General features: G+C 36.3%; 1 protein-coding gene across 1 annotated transcript; it reads right to left on the bottom strand.

Moving 5' to 3' along the window:
* Positions 1 to 2,140: 2,140 nt before the first annotated feature.
* Positions 2,141 to 23,621, bottom strand: LOC134853837 (innexin unc-9-like). Its single transcript, XM_063869771.1, has 9 exons — positions 23,421 to 23,621; positions 23,021 to 23,138; positions 22,528 to 22,670; positions 20,089 to 20,236; positions 13,758 to 13,879; positions 13,030 to 13,268; positions 7,614 to 7,818; positions 4,898 to 5,110; positions 2,141 to 2,515 (listed from the first exon to the last, which is right to left on the bottom strand). Exons 2-9 carry the CDS (start codon positions 23,106 to 23,108, stop codon positions 2,291 to 2,293), a joined length of 1,383 nt encoding a protein of 460 aa, XP_063725841.1. The 5' UTR covers positions 23,109 to 23,138; positions 23,421 to 23,621; the 3' UTR covers positions 2,141 to 2,290.
* Between the last annotated feature and the right edge of the window lie 648 nt (positions 23,622 to 24,269).

Genomic DNA, 24,269 nt, shown 5'->3' with positions numbered 1-24,269 from the left:
TTATGGTAGGAACATTAAACTACCAAATCAGGGTTTCAACAAAGCATTCAGAACTATTGTTTGTTTTATTGTTGTTCCGACCAATTGAAAAATGGGGAAGAACTTTGTATTTGGGTGTGTTTTAGTTTTTTTTTTCAATTTTCCACACAAAATCAGCTACCACAGATAATCATCGGATAGATTTGAGCGATATGTCACATTAAAACTCTCTCAGCCGTCATTCGAACAGCTTTAAAAGTTTTTGAAAAAATTTCCCAGTGTCGAGAAAAACCGGTTTGAAAATTTTGGTTTTTCGTCTAAATTCGAGCAAGTAAAGCTTATGCGCGCTCAATCTCCGTAAGTTGGTAAAAACTATGAAGTCAAATGCTTGAACTATTCAGAGCATTTATTGGCAAAAACTCTCGGAAACTTCATAATTCATCTTATTTTTGGTCAAGCATAACATCATAAAACATCAATAATCTGCCCCGAAAACGGTACAAATCGGCGCAAGCTAGTCACAAGAACAGGTCACAATGTCCTTGACACAAATTGCTCTTTTTGACGGTCAGCCTTAATGAAAGCTGAACCAAATTAGAACCAAAAAATAGGATGTAACGCCAGTAACTCGAGCCTGCGCCAGAATAGTCTACCGGTATACTCGACTTTGATTGGTCTAGACCACTCGGCCAACCTGCTTTGTTTTATATGCATTTACACTCTAGTTACATTTGCGTTGCAACAAAGCGAGCGAGCTAGGTTATTTATGCTTAATTTAGGACCATTACAAATAACTGTTCAGGCTTATTTTTTTATTCCAGTAAAATAAGTGTTTAGAGAGTTTCTATGCCATTTTAAAAATCAAAAATTTCAAATATTCAAAAAAATCCTGCAAAAAATTTTGAAAAAAAATTTGATTTTTTAACTGATTTTTTTTATCTAATCATTTTTCTGCAAATTCTGTTGTCATGTTTTCCTATATTACTATGACTGTCGAGTATGACTAATTTATAATTTTAAATCAGATCTTTTTATCAAATCACGCAGAAAAAATTACATTTATTTGAGAAAAAAAAACATTTTTTTTTCTCGTAGTTTTTAAATACTATAGTCGGAACATTCTGTGCTGTTTGTTTGTAATGTACAAATCATTTAAATTTAAATTGCGGTTTCTCTCAAATGCCAGATGAAAGTTAAATCATGGAGAAGCTAAATAAAAATTTGGCATTTGAATTAATTGACAAATACAACGCTGACTCAAAACCCAATTTCAATCACATAATTTTTTTATTGTCACATTTAGCTGACTTAGTTGCGTCTAGCAAATGTTAGTTACATCGCCCTCAGACGACTCGACCCTCTGACAACCCCAGGGTCCCAGTCTTTAGTAGTACTTTTTCAAGACATAGAATTTTTGCTTTCGGATAAAGTGAATTATTCACCCTATTTGCAAAAATTTAGTTGCGGGCAGTAGCGGATTTAGGGAAGGGGAGTACGACTCCCTTCAGGGTTTCTCCTTTGATTATATTTTAAAGCATTAATTTTTGGCTGACCGACCCTAAATGTTTTTTAAGGGCGCCTTTGGCGCCAATATGTACTAATTCTGATGGAGAGCTTGCGCCGAAAAACAAAATCTGTGGGATGAACTTGCTCAAATTTTTGGTTGAAAAACGCGGTTTTTTGCCCTTATTTTTTAAAACAATATTTTGCCTGCGGTGCAGAAAATTTGGGTCAATCACTGGTCTTCAAAGTAAGTTGAAGTCGATAAAGTCGGTCGACAAAAACTTCCGAACGTATTTTTTTTCAAAATCCGCCTTGATATATAAGTCAACTCAGAAACGAATCAAAATGACCCTAAACTAATGAATGAGCAAAAGCACCATCTGAGAAGGGATCTTCTGGAAATGTTTTGCATATCAATGATTGCGAACCATTATATCAATCATCAATTTTCGAAACCAAGTAGTTTTATTCAAATTTATGGTAATCGCATAATAGTAAAATAAATATATAAATAGTTCTATTTATTTCTATATTAGTTGGTTTAAAACAAGAGCGTGCTTATCATGATTGAAACTTTTTGAAAAAACAAGCAGTTTTGATAAATTTCGACACATGAAACGGCCCAATAAAATTTAACATAAAAGTGAAACCCTCCAAAAGTTACAATATTCAAAAATCAAGGGAGAAGGTTTGCACGCCATTGTTAACTTTTTGTAAAAAAAAATGTTGCGCATTTATTTTGAAGCGTCAATTAGCATATGCCGTTTTTCATCTCTGCAATCATAAGCTCAATTTTTCAAGAGACTTGTTAGACGGAGGGGTACAGTTTGTTCTCTGGCGGTGCGGAGGGCTTCCTGTCTCCTTCCAGGGTCCCGTGTTCGGCGAAGGGAGTCTTCGAGGGGTCACTTTCCTCCGAGTCGCTGTCGTCATCGTCATTGTCGCCTTCGCCGGGGGACACGAGAGCGGCTTCGTCGTTGTCGTCAATAGGGGTGTCCTCGATACCTCTCTGTCGCATTTCCTCCTCGAAGTTGTCCTAAGAGAGCGAGAAAAATAACATTTCTTAAGTTTCATATTGTATCTTTTTGTTCAGACCAACCCTCTAAAGGAGACATGGAACTATGGCGCAAAGTCCCCCCCCCCAACTTTGACTACTACAAAGAAAAACCGTATGGGTTACAAATTTGGTATCATATTAAAGCTTTTTTGATGGTGATCGATTTCAAAAAAAAATTAAACAATGTTTCAGGGTAGAGAAAAACTGGTCTGAATGTTTTCGTTTCCAGATTAAACTAGACGAAATTTGATCAGAGATTAATCTTTAAATCAGAAGTGTAACACAACAGAATTTTGATTTAACTCAAACTCCTTGCAAATATTTGAGTTATAAGAACACTTTGAGCCAAGGGTGCTAAAAAAAATTGCAACGAAAATAATTGCAATAAAAACAATAAACTATTTATTTCTACTTGGATTTTTATTGCAATACATACTCGGGCTGTTTGAAATTTTCCAAAATTTTTTTAATTTATCACATGAATTATATCAAGCAAAACTATATCAAGCAAAACTATCAAGCAAAACTATTCAATTATAATGGCTGTTTGTGGTTTAAAATGTTAACATTACAAGCGATTCCCAATTTCCCCCCAAACAACAAAATGGAATAAGAAAAATGAGCGTAAACCGTAGATTTATCAAATTTAAAATTACTTAAATACGCATCTAAAAATTTTGCAAGCGTTTCGTCATTTTTCAAGTGAGTAATGCAAAAACGTAGCAAAATGAGTGTACGGCCTACTCGATTTCTCAACCTAAACTTTTTTGAAATGTAAAACATTTCCACGCCCACCAAGCAACTCTTTGCGAGTTGTAACTCACTGCTTCTTTATCCGACAGTTTGTTTGGCAGTATTTGTTGTTTCGGACAATTTTTACAACAATACATGTCAAAACTGACGTTTTTGGAAAATGTTTGCCACAAAATTGTGTTTTTCGGCGAGCAATTTTTGCTAAATTACTTTGAACCATATACATAAAAACATACAAACATACAAAAAACTCTCTCTCTCCATAATCGTTTGTATGTAAAAAAAAAAGGTCAAAAATGCAATTTTTGGGTACCTTTTAGAAAATTTTGACTAAAAAACGGCAAACTTTCTATTTGACTAAAAAACGGCAATGCTGATCTAGACAGTGAACTTAATTACGAGCTAGAAAACTAATTGAAGACGTTTTGGCGGTAAACGATTAATTGTTTCACAACTTGCAGGACCGAAAAAAAATTTAACCGAAAAAAAAGGACCGAAAAAAAATTTAGCCGAAAGCAGATTTTAAAAAAAAAGCAATTGCAATTCAATTAAAATTAATCAAATGAAGCAATATTTTGCTTCTTTCATAACGAAACCCTTGAAATAAAAAATTTGTTCCAATTCGGCGGCGGCCAGTGACAATTTGAAACTTTTGCACATTTCTGCCGTTTTTATATTCGGCCAATATCAATATCCAATCCCAGGAAATGTTTACTTTCTTTTCAAATTTTACATAAATGAATTCTGTTTGGCTGATTTTTATTTTTGCGCTTTTGGTCCTTCGGGTATGAGGGATTATACCCTCATAATTGTCTATTAAGTTCATTGTCTGGATCAGACCAGTCTCCTTGTCATTCGCCTAGCTACTATTTATGTAAATATTTAATTGAAAGCGGTCAAAAAGTATGGGTCTAGGACAACAAGCCGACGGGACCTCAAGCCGAAGGGACTTGAAGCCGAAATTAAAACTTTACAGGCACCTCAAAACACAATTTTATCATCTGTAAAACGTTGCTTTTCAAAATTTTTGGCAAGTTTAGTCCATGATAAGCGTTTTTCATGACAATGCACCATTTGTGATTGGCATCCGTTTATAACATCAGCCGGTTTTTGAAATGCATAAATTATAAACATGAAAAATGCCTTCAACCATGTTTTACTTTCCAACTTTCTGAAACATCCTTTGAAGGCTTAAATTTTATGAAAACGCCGATAACTAGTAAAGAAAGATCATGAAATTCAGAAATTCTTCAAAAAAGTTTTCAAATTAATCATATTTCACGACTTTATAAAGAACTATTCGGCTTGAAGTCCCTAATTTTAGAATTCGGCTTGAAGTCCCGTCGGCTTGATGTCCGGCACCCCAAAAAGTAGACAACCTTTATTTCATACCGGTCGAAAGTAGACTACTACTATATTAACCAATCAGAAGCGATAAAAGAAAGCAAACTCAGGAAATAAATAATTAAGTTTCCTAAGTTTGCTTCTTGTTCTCGATTCTGATTGGTTGATATAGTAGTTGTCTACTTTATGACGAGTCTACTTTATGACTTGTCTTCTTTATGACTTGTTTACTTTTTAAATACTGTGACCATAATTAATACTGACGATGAAGTGTTGCCATATCTGTCCCATGATCTGACTCATCATGAGGGAAGACACATTTCGACTGACCAACTTGAGCACGAACACCCCGTCCTGCATGAGGTAGTGGGTCACAAAGTAGCCCATCTTCATCCGGATCCCAGGTCTGTTCCTCACCTCCTCCCGGGTCATGGGGTACTTGTCAATCGCACGCAGGTACCCCTTCACAAATTCACGCTGCAAAAAAGCAAAGAAATTATTTTAAAAAATTCATTAAATTCATTAAAAACGCAAAAAGAAACGCATATATTCCGGGTAGGAGCGACCTTAATATCTGAATCAGAAAGTCGACAATTATTTTGACTTGAATTAAATAACTAAAAGGACTGCTCGCAAACTAACGCAAAACCCTGAATGATCCGACCGCAATTATGGCCAATTGAAATGTTTTTTGGTTGAATAATTGAAAACATAATTGAAATAAAGAAGATTTTTTATTAAAAAAAACTTTCTTCATTTTATCCCCCACACGCTATGTAAATTACTAAGGGTGTGTTTAGCGTCTCGGATATGGATAATGGGATTAAATTGCTGGCTACATTTCAATTTGGAACGCATTATTTTGCTTATTACATAAGTTTTAAATACACAATATATCGCACTTTAATTATCCCAAATTGGCCAAACTAGCAATTTTCATACGCCCGTAATTTTACGAAAAATGATCACAGCTTCGGATAACAATATTTCTCAGATGGTATAAAAAACGCCGTCAAAAACGCTTAGTTAACGAGACGAAAATTGACTGAATAAAAAAACGCACCAATCATAGATATTTTGCATTTTCTTCAAAAGTCGGAACAAAAAAGACAAAAATTTTTACGAGTACCAATCATCTTCTCAAACTGTTCTTCAAAACAGTCTTTCAATCTTTCCAGTTCGGTCAAACTTTTTTTGGCTCTTTTTCCTCTTCCAATAATGCCAAAATGAACACAATACTGCTCGTATCAGGGCAAAGCCTTGAATGTTCCGACTGTCTTTTTAAGGTCTATGGGGCTTTAATTACAAAAAAAAATTAAATTTAATCAAAGAAAACAAAAAAAAAGAAAATTTGAAATTTTTTTGCAAAAATCATCCCCCTACACGCCATACACGTAACTAATCAATTATTGCAAATGAGCTTCCTTCAAACAATTTGGAACGATTTCTAAGACGGATTAAATCTCTGCTTACGCGTTTATATTGCGAAATATACCGAGCGTTAATTGTCCCAAATTGGCCAAAATGGCAACATTTAAACACCCATAAGTTTAGGGAAAATGATTACAGGTGAAATATCTTTTCAAATTTAAGCTCAAGGCAACAATACCTTTTGAATGATATTTTCAAATTTCCGTCGAAAAATGCTAGTTAAAAAGTCGAATTTTTTCTGAAGAAAAAAACCCACCCGAGCACAAATATTCCGTTTCTTTCTTACATTTAAATATGGCAAATCTTTTAAATTTTCAACAAAAATTTCAACTAGCATTAAGTTCCGATGTAATCTTATGGATAATTAATTCGTTGTTTTCAATATTATTTCTGAGCCTTCGTAAGGAGATAAATCAACAGCAAATACTTATAGCCCACGAGTCTGTATAAAATAGCATATAGATAAAATAGCATAAGCTTTTTTTTGCTTTTGTGTTCCGACTTTTGAAGAAAGTGCGAAATATCTATGATTGGTGTGTTTTTTTATTCAGTCAATTTTCGTCTCGTTGACTAAGCGTTTTTGACGGCGTTTTTTATACCATCTGAGAAATATTGTTATCCGAAGCTGCGATCATTTTTCGTAAAATAACGGGCGTTTGAAAATGGCTAATTTGGCCAATTTGAGATAATTAAAGTGCGATATATTGTGTATTTAAAACTTATGTAAGAAGCAAAATAATGAGTTCCAAATTGAAATGAAGCCAGCAATTTAATCCCATTATCACAATACGAGACGCTAAACACACTCTTAGTTATTTGCATAGCACGTGGGGGGATAAAATGAAGAAAAAATGAAAAAAAAAATCTTCTTTATCTCAATTATTTTTTCAATTATTCAACCAAAAAGCTTTTCACTTGGCCATAAGTGCGATTCAGGGTTTTATTCAGGGAAAATTTTTGTTAACGTGTCATCGCGTGCTTTTTGTACCTAAATTTGCAGTTCTGGAAGAAAAATTATTACCGTGGTTTTAAATTAACTGGAAGAACAGTTCAGCCCGGCCTTTTTTGCCACATGGCATGACTATTTATTCATTTTTTTTATTTTTTGGAACAAAAAAAACGCTAAGTCAATTCTTTTGATGCGCTCATTTACAACCAAATTCTTAATATAAAATAATGAGATGGATAGCCGGCATAGAAAGGTTGGTATTTCTATCGTGAAATCTGATAGGCTAATATGTAATTGAATTTATTTCAAAGTTTCAAATTTTTATGCGTTTTCATCCCTATGTTAAAATAACGGTTGTTGTTGTTGTTGTTGCCCTTCTGAGATCTATTCGTCGCTCGTTGTTGGGTCCAGGGTTAAAATAACGGTCACCATAGCCCGCGTACCAAACAATAAAAATAAAAACTATTTTTTGCATAAAAACCATTGATTGCATAATAATTGCATAAAAACTTTTGATTGCATAAAAATTGCAAAAAAAAAGCATTGATTGCATAATAATTGCGTAAAAACCATTCATTGCATAAACCAAGAAGATCTAACGTTGTTCTGCTGCATGAATATGCGGATGACCCACTGGAAGAGATTGACAGCTGTCACTAGAATGAGCATGACATACCACCACCACACAATCACAAACGCTTTCTCCATGTACACGTTCTGGGGCAACACGCACTGCACAGTCTCGTCTTTTTCAACATCCCCCAACTGGCGGGTCTTGATGTCACACAGAGTCACACGGGGGAACCTAAACGGCAGGGGAAAGGGAAATGGGGGGGTAAGAGTATAAGTGGTTGGCAGCAGGCTAAGTGTTGGACTTAGGTCTTTCTAAAAACACTTATTTTTCAGAGGACCCTATGTTATGTGGGAGCTCTATTTTAAACTCTAAACTGAATTGAGATAATTCTGGCGTCCAAATTAGCAGCAGGGGCGGATTTAAGGGAATCGACCCCCTTACCAACCGAAGGGTCCCCCTTTTGGCATCACTTTATGACATCCATTTTCTAAAATTTTCAAATTACCTAAATTTTCGAAAGGCATCATCAGCGCCATATTATGTAGGATCGGTGATCCTAACAGTTTTCCTCCAAACTCAGTTTTCGATTGAGATTTTTACTTTGAAAAATGCATGCAGTATAGTAAAGGTTAATGAGTAGTCCGTGGCTTGGTATTCACTAATAAATAGCAGAAGTAGAAAAGTACACAAACGGTCGAGTCCAAAGAAGTTAAACTCTGAAAGAATTAGTCCCTCCTCAGCTGAAATTTATAAGACGGTACCAATTTAATTTACCCCCGAATGGAAACTAAGGAAGCTAACTTTATGAAACTAGAGATGATTCGACCCGGGCATGCAAAACCTCGAACCCTAAGGACACCCTGGTGCAAGTGATAACGGTTACCGAAAATGCCAATAGCCCTATAAAAACTCGGTAACTAGCGATTGAAATGGGACTGAAGTTTGAAGTTTAGCATGTGATAGATTTAGTTGAGGAAAGCTTAAGTTGGAAACACTAGTTACCGTGGACCCCTACTTCCGGTGTTATGCCCACCCCAACTTCCGGAAAAAGTTTCTAAGTACCCACTGAACGCAGGGAGCCGAAACTTTGGGGTATGATGGCCAGTGGTAAGCGATATCACGTATTGTAATATGAATAAAGTCCGGCAAATGGACCGGAAGTTATTAGCACTTGAGAAAAACACCCCTTAGACCGAAAATGTGCAATTTACGCAAAATAAAAAGAGAGTGCGTGTTAATTTAATTGCGGCAATAGACACTGGACATCGACCCCAAAACAAATTTCATATTGAGCAAAATTCTTCTGGCGGACCCTTCTGGAGGATCCTTCTGGCGGTGCAAATAGCTTGTTCCCGGAAAAAGTGATAATGGACCTTAGAAATGGGATAACTTGGGAAGTATGAATTGGATTAAGGATGAAACTTGGTAGGTAGGACCCCTGTGGGACTCTAAACTCGATTATAAATGATTGACCCCGGTGACCCCGGAGTGACCATTAAATGACTTTCGGGCGCTTTGGAACAGAATTGCATAAGCAACCCCAAGATTAACACCGGAAAGCGGAACCTTCCCCAGCCCCAACCCTTTGGAAAAAAGAAAACAGGAATCTGTCAACTTGCTCATAGCTGGGACGGACCCTTTCTTTTGTAAACTGAAGCAGAAGCTGAAAAGGATATAGCTTTTACAACGTAACATAGAATTAGTGGAACTAAATAAAGTGCACTTGGCAAATTTTGGGTTCAGCTTAGCTTGGCGAATGAGCTGTTATTATCAATTCAACCAGACTAAAGAAAAGTAGTCCCAAAGGAAATTGGCGGTAATAGGAGCATATCATGGTAAATAGGTCTCCTAAATATCATGAATGGACGGGTTATTCACTCAATTCCCCAGAGGTGTCTTTTTGCCACCGTTCGATTCCTAATAGGCAAATTAAGATACCCTGATAGCTAGAAGGTCGGGATTGGAATAGAATATAAATGGGAATTTCAGACGCTTGAGTTGAATGTGCTCCCCATAAAAAGAGTGTTCCGTTAATCTTGGGAGGTCGGAACGTTATTGGAATAATTAAATAAAAAACGTGATATTTGGGCAAGTTAGACGGGAATAATTTTGATGAATTTAGGAATTGGAATTTAGGAATAGGACCGTCAGAGGAAGAAATCAAGTAAGACTTTGCGAAAGGGGAACGAAAGAGAATGTCAAGACTTAAAGGGACGACCGTTACTCTTACTATAACTCAAAATGACAATTGTGGCGAAAATGTTACGGGTTGCATACAATTAGGCACAGCAAAATTAGCTACTACTGAGAGCAGTTGCGTTCTAATTATTTGTTACAGAACGATTAATACCTACTAGTGAGAGTAGTTGGGTACTCATTGTTAGTTAGAGAACAATTGGTACTGAGAACAATTATAGCAAAGTTGGTTCTCTGTTAATAAGAGAACAGAATTAGGTTTAGAATAGAGTAGTCGATTCTCATCAGAGTTGAGAACAGCGATTTGTGAAGTTAGCGAAATCAGTCAAAGTACCTCAAAGCAAGAGTGATCCGTAGAGACAATATTAATCTTAACATGTCGAACTTAGTATTTTTGTGGAATTATTGTGTGCAACTAGTTAAGTAGGATTCTCCAGAGAAAAACAATTGTTAAGTTGACTTAGTTGGAAATTGAATTGCATCCAGGCAATTGGGTTGATTGATCGCGGACCCTTTCATTTCGAGAAGATCATTTGATTAAATTTTGGCCACTTAGATTTTTCTGCAATTTCTTATTTTGAATACAATTGGAAATTCTTGCGATCGTGAGAGCGGATGAGACAACCCTAAGAGCAGTAGACAAAGGGGGAAGTAACATAATACAGTACAGAATAGTTGCCATCAGTTTAATCTTTCGGGATTGTGGAAAGTAGTGAATCTCGGTTGCCCCGCTGAATTAACTACCCAAAAGACCACTTTGCGGTGTCGTTAAGAGATAGAGAGAGAGAGAGAGAGAAAGAGAGAGAGAGAGAGAGAAAACGAACCTAGAGAAGCAATCCCTAAATCTACAAATTATACTCATTTTGATGAGGAGAGCGCGGCAAAAAACGCAATTTTTGGTCAAAGTTTTCCAAAAACGGCACTTTTGACATGAAATTTGCCTGTGGTGCAAACACTTTTGTCAAAACTTGGTTTTCAAATTCTCTGTGAGCGCTCGGAAAATCAATTGGGTCGAACTAAAAGAAAAACGTCGACAAGGTTTTCGAATAGTATTTTTTTATAAATTCGACCCCACACGCCCCCTCCCCTCAAGGAAATCCTAGACCCACCCCTGCTCAGTAGAAACCAAAAAAACAAAGCCGGGTCTGATTGCCATGGATTACAAAAACCATTCAAAAAATGTCAATTTCGATCACCTGAAAACAAGGTTTTGATTGCTCATATATGATCGGTGCGTACCCACAGAGCCCTATTCCCGAATAGCTGAAAAAACTAAAAGTCTCTTGCTAAGTTAATTAGCAACAAAACAAATTTTGATTAAAAAAGCAAATCCGTCTCAAAGTTTAGGCCACTTTTATTCGAACAATCTTGTTTTTTTTTCGGAATTTATTTTACCAAAAATCGAGTAGACACGAAACATTTTCTTTGCGTAAGAGCTTTTATTTCTTGGAAAATGAAAGCAGTAAAAATGCGACTGCTTGAAAAACACAGTATATATTTTTTCGGCCATCCGTAAACAATTTTTTTTCGTCTATCCGGGAACTTTTTTCGGCTCTCCAACAATTTTTTTTTTCTTTTACCAGGGATTCAAGAAATTTTCGTCTATCTAGTAAATAATCAAATAAGAGCAAAACTAAATACCTGTTTTGAGATGGACGCAGGGAGCAGGCGCCAAAAAAGTGAGCAAAACCTAAATTTTTTGCCAACATTATTTAAAATGTTTGCCTCCGTCGCAAAATTTTCTCAACAATAAAATTTTTACAGCGTTTTGGGATAAATTAGTTTAAGCCGATCCAATTAAGATCAATGGGTTTCTCAATTTTAAAAAAATAGTTTCCTTGATTATATAACTTTTCTACTCTGGGGTCTATAGATTTATTTGGGATGTGGAGCATTGGTTATGGTGGTAAAAATTTTTTCTTTATTATATGATAAAATAATTTGAAATTTTCAGCGCTCTTATATTTTGGTGTGGATCGAGTCGAATTTTTTTGTCTATGGGATCAAAAAAGATTTGGGCTATCCGGGAACAAAAAAAGTCGGCTATCCAGTAACGAATTTATTTTTCGGCTATCCGGCAACGGTTTTTTTCGGCTATTTTGGTATTCGGCTCCGTGACGAGCCACCATATGATCATGATAACACGACTCCGACACAAGCCCATTCGATAAAACTAAAAGTTTTGAACCAAAAGTAATGGAATGAAAAATGTTCTATAAGCTGTTGTTCACGATATAGTTACATAGTTTAAGCTCAACAAGTTTTTCCTTATTGTGAAGGAAGCCATCATGAAGGGGTGCTAGGGATTTTAGCAAATCAATCTTTTAGCAGACTCAGAACAATTAGCAAGTCAAAACACTAACTTCAAACGCGGCATTTGCGGTAAGCGACTGCTTGCTCTGCTGCGCTTCCATTCGACACGAGGTTGACTGTGCGCTTTATTCTTTGTTTTACCGCTAATTTAGGCTATTGTACAAGAGTTTTCAAATTTGATTATTTTGTTAACAAACAGAGGAACTTAGCATAGTGGTAAGGCGATCACTCTGAAATCGTCAGATCGTGTATTCGATCCCATTCCATGGCAATGATAGTGTATAAGGACGCGCTCTCACTTGACCTCTAGCTTCAGGTCTACCACTGCCTGACCAAATTTGGCTCCAATAGTGGTACCACATGAAAGTTCGGACGCAAAAAAAACGGTCTTAAGTCTCAAAAAAGAGCTTGGCTAAACAAAATAACACAGTCTGGAATGTTGGGAGAAAAAACAATTGGACTATCCTACGACAGGCCTGCTAAAGCCTACCAAAAGCTACTCTGCAATTCGCAGGAACCACATTATTATAAATCGGGGGAAGCTAAGCCCAAGATTGAACGTCTTTTTGAATCTGTCAATCAATCATGCATCACTTCACTACGTTGGTTTGCTAAAAAATCATTTTTGACTTTTTATGCTAAAAAATTGGTCTGCTGCTAAACAATCGGTCACCAGCATGGGGTGATACTAGATAGACAAGAACTGTCTGTATAGCGTCACTGACGCAATGAATTCATTAATCATTTGTAATTTATACCTGCGTCTTTTAAAACAACATTTAAAGCCTATAAAACAGCTTCATATAATGAAAAAAGCTCCTCTCTTCGACCAAGTATCATGTATATTAAACAAAGCCAAGTACTCCTCTCAAAGAGTTTACATGGTTTTCATTTTGTTTATAACTTATTCGGGTGATTTTTTTGTTTGCTAACCTGCTGGAGTCCTCCCACACCATCCCCTCGGATATGAACTTGGTGACACTGAGGCCGAAACTCTCGAACTGGGTTGACCTTCCGAGGAAGATGGTCATGAAGAGGAACTGAAGAGTGACGTTGATGAGGTAGGCCAATTTGGTCAACAGGTATCCCACTCCCAAGTAGTTCCCACTGCTGCGACTGAAGCAAGAGCACAGACGGGCAACAATTCCACGCTGCCTCTTGCTGTTCAGAGCCTGAAAACAAACGCAATAAAAACTAGTCAGACCAGAGTGCACGGGAGGGGGGGGGGGTTGCGCTTCCCTCGATTCTCTCTTGTTGCTAAATTATTCCTAAGTGCCCCCCTATACGGCACTAATTTACAACACGATATTTGGTCAATCAACCTCAAAAATTGAGTCTCATGTAGATAGTAAGTTGACTTGGTTATTACCAAAGGTGTAAAATTTGTATACATATGCTAGAGATATTCAATAAGAAAATTTCCATAGTTACCAAATCCCTCTACAGATAATATTTTATTGTTAAGAATTATAAAAGTCCACTTTTCAAATCTTGTCAAACCAAAATCTCCTCTAAAAATGAACAGATGGCAAATGTTTGCGCAACCGAATAAACTCTTGATTTGAATTCATACGAGCGAATCCCGATTACACAAAACGTTCCCCCTCGGTTGATTATAAATTTGACCCTGAAGCTCCTGAATTTGGATTGATTATGGATACCTGGGCGTCGAAAAATCTGTCGAGGAAAAGAGCGAGGTTAGTAAAGACTCCCTTCCGTTTCTCGTCATTCACAACCACCGCGAAGTTGCTGCACGTCTTGATCATGTTGTCGATATTCAAACCTAAGCAAACTGGGTACAAAATCCGAAAACAATAGCAGTTTTCTTCGCTTTTCCTTCTGCGATTCAACTCATTTGATGATGATATAATTTATAAAGAAAACATGACGAACGGACTCTGAACGATTTCAGGTAACAGAAACATAATTTTAGGCATCAGCTTCAAATTTTATTTTGAAATCATCAGAAAACCAAAACCTGTCAAATTGCTTCTTAACGCCACAAAACAATGACATGTATCACCCACATATTCACGGCTCAAAACCCATTAGTGATGAAGTAAGATAAACAAAGAAAACGATCAATAGCATTTACAAATCAAAGAATGACCTTCAATGTCAAAACCCTAGATAAGGACACTACAAAAAGAACAAGAAAGACCTTTTATAAAACGGCCACGCCTTTCTCGAAAAAAAAGTTTTTTATACCCCATAAAGCCACCATACTATATCCACGCTTAGGACAACCCACATTATATTAATCGATATTAGCTGCAGTGTAAGCCAGGGGTTCTGAAAACTTAATTGGAGGCCAATTAATTGGCAATTAATCGGTCCAATTAAGTGATTGACAGGCGTTCACTAATTATTTAATTGATTGGTGAATAATGAATTGATATTAGTTAATGGGTATTTATTGGAGTTTTTGAACTGGAGCGGAATGAATCCCGCTTTTCAACAAATATTCGCTGCAGAATAGCAGCAACTAACATGGCCCAACTTTCTGCGCGCCGACAAACAGTTTTGGGACGAGGAGTTAGTTACCGGTATCACCGCATGCGTTTTTGTTCTGTTTTACATACAGTTTTAGTGATTTACAGTTACTTGACTGAAAAAAAAAACATAGTTTGTGTTCTAGAATAGAACAGATTTCTTGTTTTACCACTCTTTTCTTTCTTCCGAAATAATTGCCAACTAATTGAAATTAAATAGTTTCAGCTAATTGTTTCAGCTAAATTAGATGAAAGTCCGGCCTGGTCGAGGTGTCCTTTGCCAAAGATTTTCAGTAGCCGGCTGTATGTTTATCAATGGTTCCAGCTTACTAGTCAACGCTGTCAAAGCCCTACCCAGGAAGACGCAGAAAATGATCAGAAGATTCTGCTATTCCGTTCGAGGACTTAGTGTAAATCCGAGAACTGCAAATCCCCATCAACAATCAAAAGCATTCTTTGTGGAAACGGGCACATATCTACAGAAAAACTCAGCTGATTTTGTGGCACGACGTCATCAACAAAAACTTGAACGCCCATCGCACAAAGAACTTCAAAAAATGTACTCCTGAAACTCTCGTTCAGATCATCACGAAATTTCGTCCTCCAAACAAACCAATCATGTACAACCCAAAATTCTTTCTAAACTACGTTCTACAGGAAGACTGGCTCTAGACGTTCGGAAAAATATTCTTCCGCTGCCACTGAAAACGAACGCGCTGATAACAGAAGAACGTCTGTCTGTACAACCCTTCGAAACAATTGAACTGTTCCTAATATCGATGGTGTGTTACAATTACAACATCTTGTGGCAGCTGACAAAGAAAATTCAATCCTCAAAGAACAAAACGAAAAAAAACAACAAATGAAAGAAGAGAGAAGAGAACGGTAGAAAGACTGAAATTATTCGAGCACGAAAACCACACAGAAAAAAGGGTAAAGTAATTTATTTCTTGTGTGACTCCAGAAGTTTTCTGGGAATTGCCTTTCAGTGAACTGCTTCATCTATATTTAGCACAAATTTAAACACAAATCTTGTGTGACTCCAGAAGTTTCTCGGAGGTGCTTTGAATTTTTGTGTTTTTTTGTTCTGTCTATCTGTGTTTATCAACATCAAAATGACCTTCTAAACCCAATTTTCTGAAACTTTAAATTGAGCAATAACTGAAATGACAAAAAAGCCAGAACTTGCGAGACTTGCAAGAGAACAAAAATGAAAACAAAAAAGCCTATGATTGCATCTCATGCGGATGCAATTTGCACATGAATAATCAATGCACTGGGTTAACTCCAGTTGCTGTAAATGATATCGTCGACCTTGGAGAAAGAGTATTTCTTCTCTGCATTTTTTGTGTGTCTGGCAACAAAAGAGACATTCTTCTACGCAACGCAGAATTGCAAGAAAGTCTGAGGGCATCAAGAAGATCGAAGTTGATCTTCAGAAATTAAATGAAACTGTAGAGGAAATCATACAATATATCAGTGGCTTTCCACCGCTGACAGAAAAAGAAACCAAGCAAGTCACAACATGACTTGTAAATGCAAATTATATTGGTCCGAAAGTTCAATCTGGCCGTGGTTTGCCCATTCGGGGTATACCAAAACTAATTGAAAAGGACGCAAGAAAACGTTTTGATAACAAAATGAAGGAAGCGAACGATATCTTTTAATACCTGAATACTGACTGCAAAATCATCTGCGTGAAACGATTAGAAAAATTCAACGAAAACAACACAAAACCACGCACAATACTTGTGCACTTGTCTACAGCGAATGAAACTCATATGGTGCTATCTACAATTCATATACTGGAAAAATTACAAGAATAAAATGTTTATTAGCAAAGAGCTCACCAAAGAAAAACTATTCCGTAAAAATGCAATTCTAAAAACCCAAAGAGAATTCCTATTTAACGGCGTGGACCCGAGGTCAAAAAGAATCAGAAATCTGGGTTTACAACAGAAGAGAGACAATACATGGGTCAATAAAAAAGTCGAGGACCAGTCGCCAGCCGAAAATGAGGACAACAGAAACCAGAATTGACTGCATGTAAACAACTCAAAAATGAAAGTTGTAGACTTCAATGTGAAAAGCTTGCTTGAATTCTCGAGGTGACAAGTTTTCAGTAAGGCAATCTTACCATGCCAATACGAAATCATCTGTTTAACTGAAACATAGTTCGTGCAACAAACATCGGCCGATGCTTCATTTCTACCGGAAAAGTCAATCTTAAGAAGCAACCGCGAAATAAGAAAGACAAAAGCAACCAAGCACGACGGAGTCCTTCTCGCCATGAAACATGACATAGCTGTTATTAAATTGATTTTTGAGCTATCAGACTACCTAATCGCTCAAATTAAGACTCAAAACCCACTCCTCCTCTGCTGTCTAAACAGCGCGCCAACGTCCAGCCTATATTGGCATTCTGTGAAAGAATTCATAAATCTGTTCGAAAGATTGAACCAAGCTTTCTTCTTGTCCTAAATGCTCAAAAGTCCTTATAATAGGAGACATGAATTTCAATGCCATTACTTGGCCAATCATACAATCAACTGATACGAATGGGCAAATAATACTCGACTTGATGACTGATTTCAATCATCACCAACACATTCTGAAATCAAAACAAAAACTGGATGTCGTGCTGTGTAACCAACCGGATCTAATTCTGGTACAAAGGCTGATCCGCAACTCAATGCTCTATATTGCCAACAAGAGAAAAACTTATCAGATCAAAATTCTTTTCAAATTACGCTAAACACCATTGCACTGGTATCAAAAATCAACCAAAAAAACGACCAGTACTTTCTGCACTTTTGTGTTTTTCTTAGTCAACCCAGACTGGGGAAAAATTGAGAATGAATTTGTAAATATCCCTTTCAAACAATTTTGCTGTAGTCATTTTGATCTTTTAGTCGATTCATGGCACACAAGGTTACTCAAAATCTTGCAAAATTGTATGAAAGTTAAACAAATCACAGAAGATCTATACTACTGTGGATAAAACCATCACCCGCAAAACTGATAAAAAGACTGAATACCTTAAGAAAACGCATGGAAAAAAATCTACCAATACTGAGATAGCAAAGTTCGAAAATATGGAAAAATTTAATTGACGAAGATCAAACTACTTTTGAAGACGGTGCTTTAAGGGTAGGAAATTCACCAAGCTACAGAAATATGTTAAGTGTACTCGTAAGACAAAGGGGCTACCATCAATTTGATACTGAGACTACAAAACTGCCTATAACGACAAAGATATTGCAAATCTATTCCACCAGTACTTCCAAAGGGCGGTAAGTAAACCAAATGAAAAACCTTGTTTATTGAATCAAACCAATATTATCGTTACTAAAAGTATTTATTTCACGGAAGTAGAAATCGAAAGAACTATGGTGAACTTAAAATTGACTAACGCTATAGGGCCCAATGAACTTGGAAACCATATACTGAAACAAACTGGCAAACGAACTCAAGAAATCTTTACACCTTCTTTTCAATACAATTGCAAACAAATCAACTTCTCCTACCATGTGGAAACGTAGTGAGAAATGTCCAATATACAAGACCGTTTACAAGCAAACATTAATTTTTTATCGGCTAAGAAGTCTACTCGTCTCAGTCTTCAAAGTACTCGAAAAACCAATTTTCGATGAAAGGTCACCTCAAATTTTCAAACAGCTACACGAAATTCAGTCTGGTTTTTGATCAAAAAGACCGAAAACAGTTCAATTGTTGAAATATCTAGATGAAGTCTACAGCGTTTTAGAAGAAAAAAGGAAAGTCATATCTTTGCGGCATGGTAACCTAATAGAGTCACTTAGAAGCTATCTGCAAAATTTCAAGCAGAGAGTTCGAATCAGAAATCAGCTCAGTAATTGGCTTGATGTTTCTAGCGGAGTTTCATAAGGTTCAATATTGGGCCCGTTGCTTTTTCTTTGCTTCATAAACGATCTTGAAACCCAGTTGCTATGGCTTTGCTGACGACTACAAGCTATTATCAACAAATTCTAAAGATCTACAATCAGACATGAATAATCTCAATTAATGGTGCTGTGATAATAAAATGAGTTAAATCTATCAAACTGTCATAACTTGATCTTGTAGTGAGAAAGATCAAGGAATTATAGTGTCGAAAAATCTCACCTGAGAGCAGCGTGTGTCAAAAGTCATAGGAGCACTTTTCCATATCAAGCGAAATTCGTCAAAATTGTCATCATTTTCATCAAATTTAAATGCATAATATGGCTACATTATGAAAATTATATCATACGAATCCGAGGTGAGATAGCCAAACAAAACAAAAGAAAGCTACCAGATTGATTGTAAAATCCTCGGCTAAGCCTTATGAGCAAAGACTTGAAAAAGTTGAATTATTAGCAGTTTCACTTTATCACGAAATGCACAATCTCCTTTTCTTCCACAAAGTTGATAACAACAACTACGATTGTTATGTTTACAAGTACGTTATGCCCGGCACCAAAAACTTCTTCGATACCCGACAAGTGTCCAAAAACCCATTCCATATAAAAAAGCTGAAAAAACAAAAAAGCAAGAACAATTTCTGGTACCACCGAGTATCTTTTCTGGTAAACAAATTGTCAGCTTGTCTTGGATTCGACCTGATAACGATGGATTACAAAAGTTTTAAAGAAAAACTGACTGAAATATCCTGCAATTTATCGAGAGCGATTTATGTATATAAATTTTACTATAAATTATAATACAGATATACTTATATGTTATATAACTTACAAGCCACACATGAAACAAAACTTTATAAGAACAAAAGGGGGCTAGGAAATTAGACGATAGGCGAATTAGACGTGACCAACAAAAAGAATTTAGACGTTAAATTGTTTTTGCAAAACTATCATTTTAGACGAAAAGCAAAGGGCTAACAAAACTTACCGTTTAAAATAAGTTTTCATAAATACAAAAATAATATATGATCCCATTGCATATCAAAATATTCATCTCAATTGATTTATAAAATGTTAATTTCAAGATTATAAAACCTTTTTGAAATGCATAAATTATACAATTGCGGCATGTAAAAAATGCGGAATGTGAAAATTGCGGCATGTGAGAAGTTGATTTGCATTTAAGAAAGCTGAACAAAAGTTAATTGTAGTCGGTAAACAAATTTCAGACACGAAACAATACAATTACGTCTAATTCCCCTATTTAAAATTTTGCATCGACATCAAAAATCATTTTTGTTGATCACGTCTAATTTCCTGGGCCCCGAACAAAAGACTTAGATATCTTTGAAATGATTTGGCGCCCAATGTTTTGTTTTTGACGTGCGTGTTGCAAATACAAAAATCTGTTATCTTAAGATCTCTTTTTAGCACTTAGCAAAAAAAATCGGATAGCTGAACGGTAAATTTATAATTACAAATTGCTTCAAACAAATTGCAATTTTTTCCTTTTCTGCAGTAGACCGTGGGGGGGGGGGGCGTTCTAGCGCGAAGAAGATCCGGCGGGAAAAGACAAGTACCTGCTCTCTCGGCGAAGAAGTACCAGAGTTTGCAGGGGAGATAGAACATGACAGCTGCGAGGGCGAGGATAATGGCCGCCCATTGGTAGTATACGATTTCATGTCTGTCCTCCTCGTCCACTTCCTTCGGAGAAGTGCCGAAGTCCAACTAAACATAAGCGAAGTCCAACTAAACCTAGGCGAAGTCCAACTAAATATAAGCGAAGTCCAACTATACAGCCAAGATTCGATAGAACACGTGATATTACGTAATTAAAGCCGGGTAATACCCTTTCTGGTCCCTCAAAAATGCTGAGAGGGGGACTTGTGAGAAAAAAATTCCAAAAAAAAAAACAAAAAAAACTTTGAGGAGTGGTAAGTGCCAATTTACACAACTTAACACGCGATATGAAAGCAATAAAACAAAGCTTTTTCTTTTTGAAGCACAAACCACTTCATACCTAATAAACAACCAACAAGATTACCAACAGAGTCCCTATGCTTTCCAAGACTCGACCCCCTGCCGACCCAAAGGGTCCCGCCTTTGTACTATTTTGAGATATCCATGTTTGGTGACGGACATTAAAAATTTTCTGAAAGCGCCTTTGGCGCCAATATATACTTACTTTAAGGGGGGAGCGCGCGCCAAAAAAACGCAACTTTTTGGTCAAAATTTTCTAAAAAGTGCCTAAAAACGCTTTTTTTTCAAAATTTTTCCTGCGGCGCAGAAAACTTTATCAAAACAGGGTCTTCTTGCTGCTTTGGGAGAGCTCGGAAAATCAATTCGGGTCGACAAAAAAAAAAGGTTTCTAAAAAATTCGGGTTTCTAATAAAAGGTCGACAAAAACTTTGAAAATTTTTTGAAAATCCGCCCTCCCCCCCTCCCTCGAGAAAATCCTAGATCCGCCCCTGGTTTCAAGCACTCCCTTTTCAAAAAAAACAATATTGACGTCGAAGTTGCTTTAAGAAAAAAGTTAGGACTCAGCGGTCGAAAATTATTTTTAAAAGAAGAACCTTCAAGTAGCGAGGGAATCCTTGAAAGAAGGATTCTCCCCCACTTAGTCAAAAAATCTAACCTAATGAAGAACTAGTGAAGAACTAACTGGGGAAAATACCAAAATGCAAAATTTCCAGCTTTTCAGTGAGAACCGCTGTTAAGGAGGAAAAAATTTTCTGCAATCTCGTACACATTTCAACTCACCTGGTCCCTGAAACACCAAATACCTACCGTTTTTGTCACAATGCAATCAAACTCCCAAAAACACCAAATTGTGAATCAGGCTTATGCTTTTATTATAAAACTGGATCTTCTTTCATTTGAAAAAATTTTGGCATCAGATCCAAGCATTATGATCTAATTTTTAAACACAGCGGCGAAATGGAGCTTCGCACCACTTGCGATACTACATTAGATAACAAGACACTTAGTTTCGCATAAGTAAAAAACATGAGAATACAAAACACATGGCAAAAAAAAACGAAAACATTTGGTCTACGATAGAAATTTATTAGCAACGGAACAAGATTTACGAAGCAAAACAAAGCCGATAATCTTTGAGCAGACATAAGTTGAGCCGAAAAAAAAACAGATTTTGTAAGAACATCTTTAAAATTTTAAGTACATCCATAAACTGCAATAATCAACACGTGGAATTCAAACCAAGCAGACAATCTTTCTGCAGACACCGGTTAAGCCGAAAAAAAATCATTTCATGAAAAAATCACAAAATTTTAAGTCCGCTCTGAAACTAAAATGAAAAACTTTTAAAATTGCAAACAAAGCCTGACCGTGACTGGACATCAAAGCCAACAAAACTTGAGCAAGCAAACGAAAACCCGACAATTCAATTCGTTCCGGAAAAAATTTCCGATGGCATTTATAGCAAAAAAAAACAAGGTCTGGATGGGAATCGAACCTCAAACCTTAGGGCGCAAAAGTGCCGGCGTTATCTCTAGTCTAAGTAGGAAGAAACCTTGATATTTGTAAAACTCGTAAAAAAAAGTTGTTTATGGGAAAAAAGCCTACTTCCCGATTACAAGACACTTACTCGGTGAATGAGAAGGAGACGGGTCTCCTCCAGACAGTAAATTTATTAGGCTATTATGAGAAGCAGTAAAACAAACAGCAGAAGCAAGGTATCCAAATAGGAGAAATTTATTAACCGAATATTGAGATACTATTTACTACACCAATTAGTCATATTTTCTTTCGACTTGAGGGCAAGCAAGTTCTGAAACGACTATTTGTTTACCAACTAAATTGTTCCATTGCCCGCCAAAATGCGTTCATTTTGTTTTGTCTAGCTCGGTTTTAAGTTCACTGTTTAGACCATACACGTCTCCTTGTCATTGACCCGCTTGCTCTCCCAAAGGTAATTAACAAACAATATGATATTTTAGGCCGTATAACAGAAAATATAACTTTAAAAAAAACATATTTGTAGATGGGTGTTGTGTGACCTGGTACGTGTTTTTGACCCAGCAGATTCGGCTGATGTAGGTGTGCCATGCCTTGGGGTAGACCACATCTGAGAAACACTTGATCCTCTCCCCCACAAGGGACTCAGTTGTCAGAAACAGCGCCAGGAAGATTAACAGGAACACTACAGAATTGGGTATCATACGCTCATTTTCCTATTTTTCCTACTATCGTGTTAGTAATTTTGTTTCTTCCCTTCAGCCAATGAAAAGCTGAAAAAGCGAAAAAAAAACTTAAATTTTTCTATTTTTGTTTTTTGATTTTTTTTCTTCAAAATTTGTATTAATTTTTCCGCTTTTTTTCCTTATTATTTTTAGGAAGACATTAAATTAGGTAAAATATTGCAGAACGATATGTAATTATAGCTGATCTAAAGCAAAAACCAAACCGCAGAAAGCACAATTGTTTTTTATGACTATTATGATTATTAATCGATTCCTATTCCGAGTCATGGTCCTACAAAAGAAAACGAGCCTGTGTATTTGTGGTGTAGCCTGTCCACGACGTCACCATCCACACCGAACTGGATTTTGTTCACGATCCCGAAGATCTCGTTGATCATCTTGAATCGCTAATATGATACGAGATTTCCCTATTTTCGGGATAAACCAGGGCTGCATGAAAATTAGATACTTAACATCCATTAACTTGATCGAAAATTTTATGAAAGTTTGAACAAATTCAAGCGTAGATATAAAAACAGCTCTAGGTAAATTGATTATAGGATTTACGCTTTAAAAAGAATTATGACCGCAATCAAAGTGGTTAAGGCGAAAATCGACTTTCTTTTCAAAATCTCATAACTTCAAATATAAGATTCAATTCAAAACCCTAAATTTCCGATCATGCAACCCTGATAAAAGTTATAACACACCACAAATTAATTATCTATATTGAAGTTTTAGAACTCATATGAATAAAATGGCAAGCTATTTTATCGAAGCAAAACTATTCTCGAAATGTAAGTAATTTTATCGGAATAAATCGTAGTCACATTGTTGGACACTGATTCGTATTTGATTGAGTTGATAGCTAATCGAAATTTTGACTTGGTAAAATGGTGAATTGCGATAAAAATGGTAAGTCTTATTAAGAACCAATGCATTATTCGTAGTCGTTCGAGCCTCGCCAAATTTGCGCCCAGAATTGGTTTTGTTTGCGATGTACACCAAATCGTTTCTTTTATTACCTTAGTCAATTTGAAAACCAATTTGAGACTGAAATTACTCGCTTAACTCGACCAACCGAAGAAACTCAACAAAATGAAGTAAGCTTCATGATAGTGAATTCTAGAAGCAAGCAAGAAGTTTATAAATGTGATCATTTAGAAGTTAAAAGCTCTGACTTTCGAAGGAAGTGGGGATATAACTGAGCTTGGGATGGTTTTTTTGTTTAAATTTTGAAATAAATGACGGAATATTTTGCAATACGCCAAAGTTTATCCTGATACGAGCAGCTTTATTTTGAATCGGACCGATTTTGTTTTTTTGATAACAATTTTGACTTTTATCAAAACTGATTTTAAATCAAAATTGATTGATTTTAAATTTCTAAGCCTTGATAGGTATTTATTTGTCAACATTTTTTGTTAGAATGTGGGTGTTTCCAAAATTGCTAATTCAAGATAACTACTGCACTTCATTTCCCGTCTTCTATGAACGCGTAGCAAAAGTGCAGCTCGCCAAATGATCCAAATATTCTGCTAGTAGTTGCAGAAAACATC

The sequence above is a fragment of the Symsagittifera roscoffensis genome, chromosome 9 (genome assembly GCF_963678635.1).
Source record: "Symsagittifera roscoffensis chromosome 9, txSymRosc1.1, whole genome shotgun sequence".
NCBI classification, from domain to species: Eukaryota; Metazoa; Xenacoelomorpha; order Acoela; family Convolutidae; genus Symsagittifera; species Symsagittifera roscoffensis.
This window is presented reverse-complemented; position numbering and strand designations above follow the sequence as displayed.

Bases quoted from the DNA above. Each gene is read 5' to 3' on its own strand.
- LOC134853837 (XM_063869771.1), bottom strand. From the start codon at position 23,108: ATGATCAACGAGATCTTCGGGATCGTGAACAAAATCCAGTTCGGTGTG. The intron at 20,237-22,527 runs GTCACACAACAC...GCTTATGTTTAG, and splicing joins GGGTCAAAAACACGTACCAG to TTGGACTTCGGCACTTCTCC. The intron at 5,111-7,613 runs GTTAGATCTTCT...GCTTTTTTGCAG, and splicing joins TATTCATGCAGCAGAACAAC to CGTGAATTTGTGAAGGGGTA.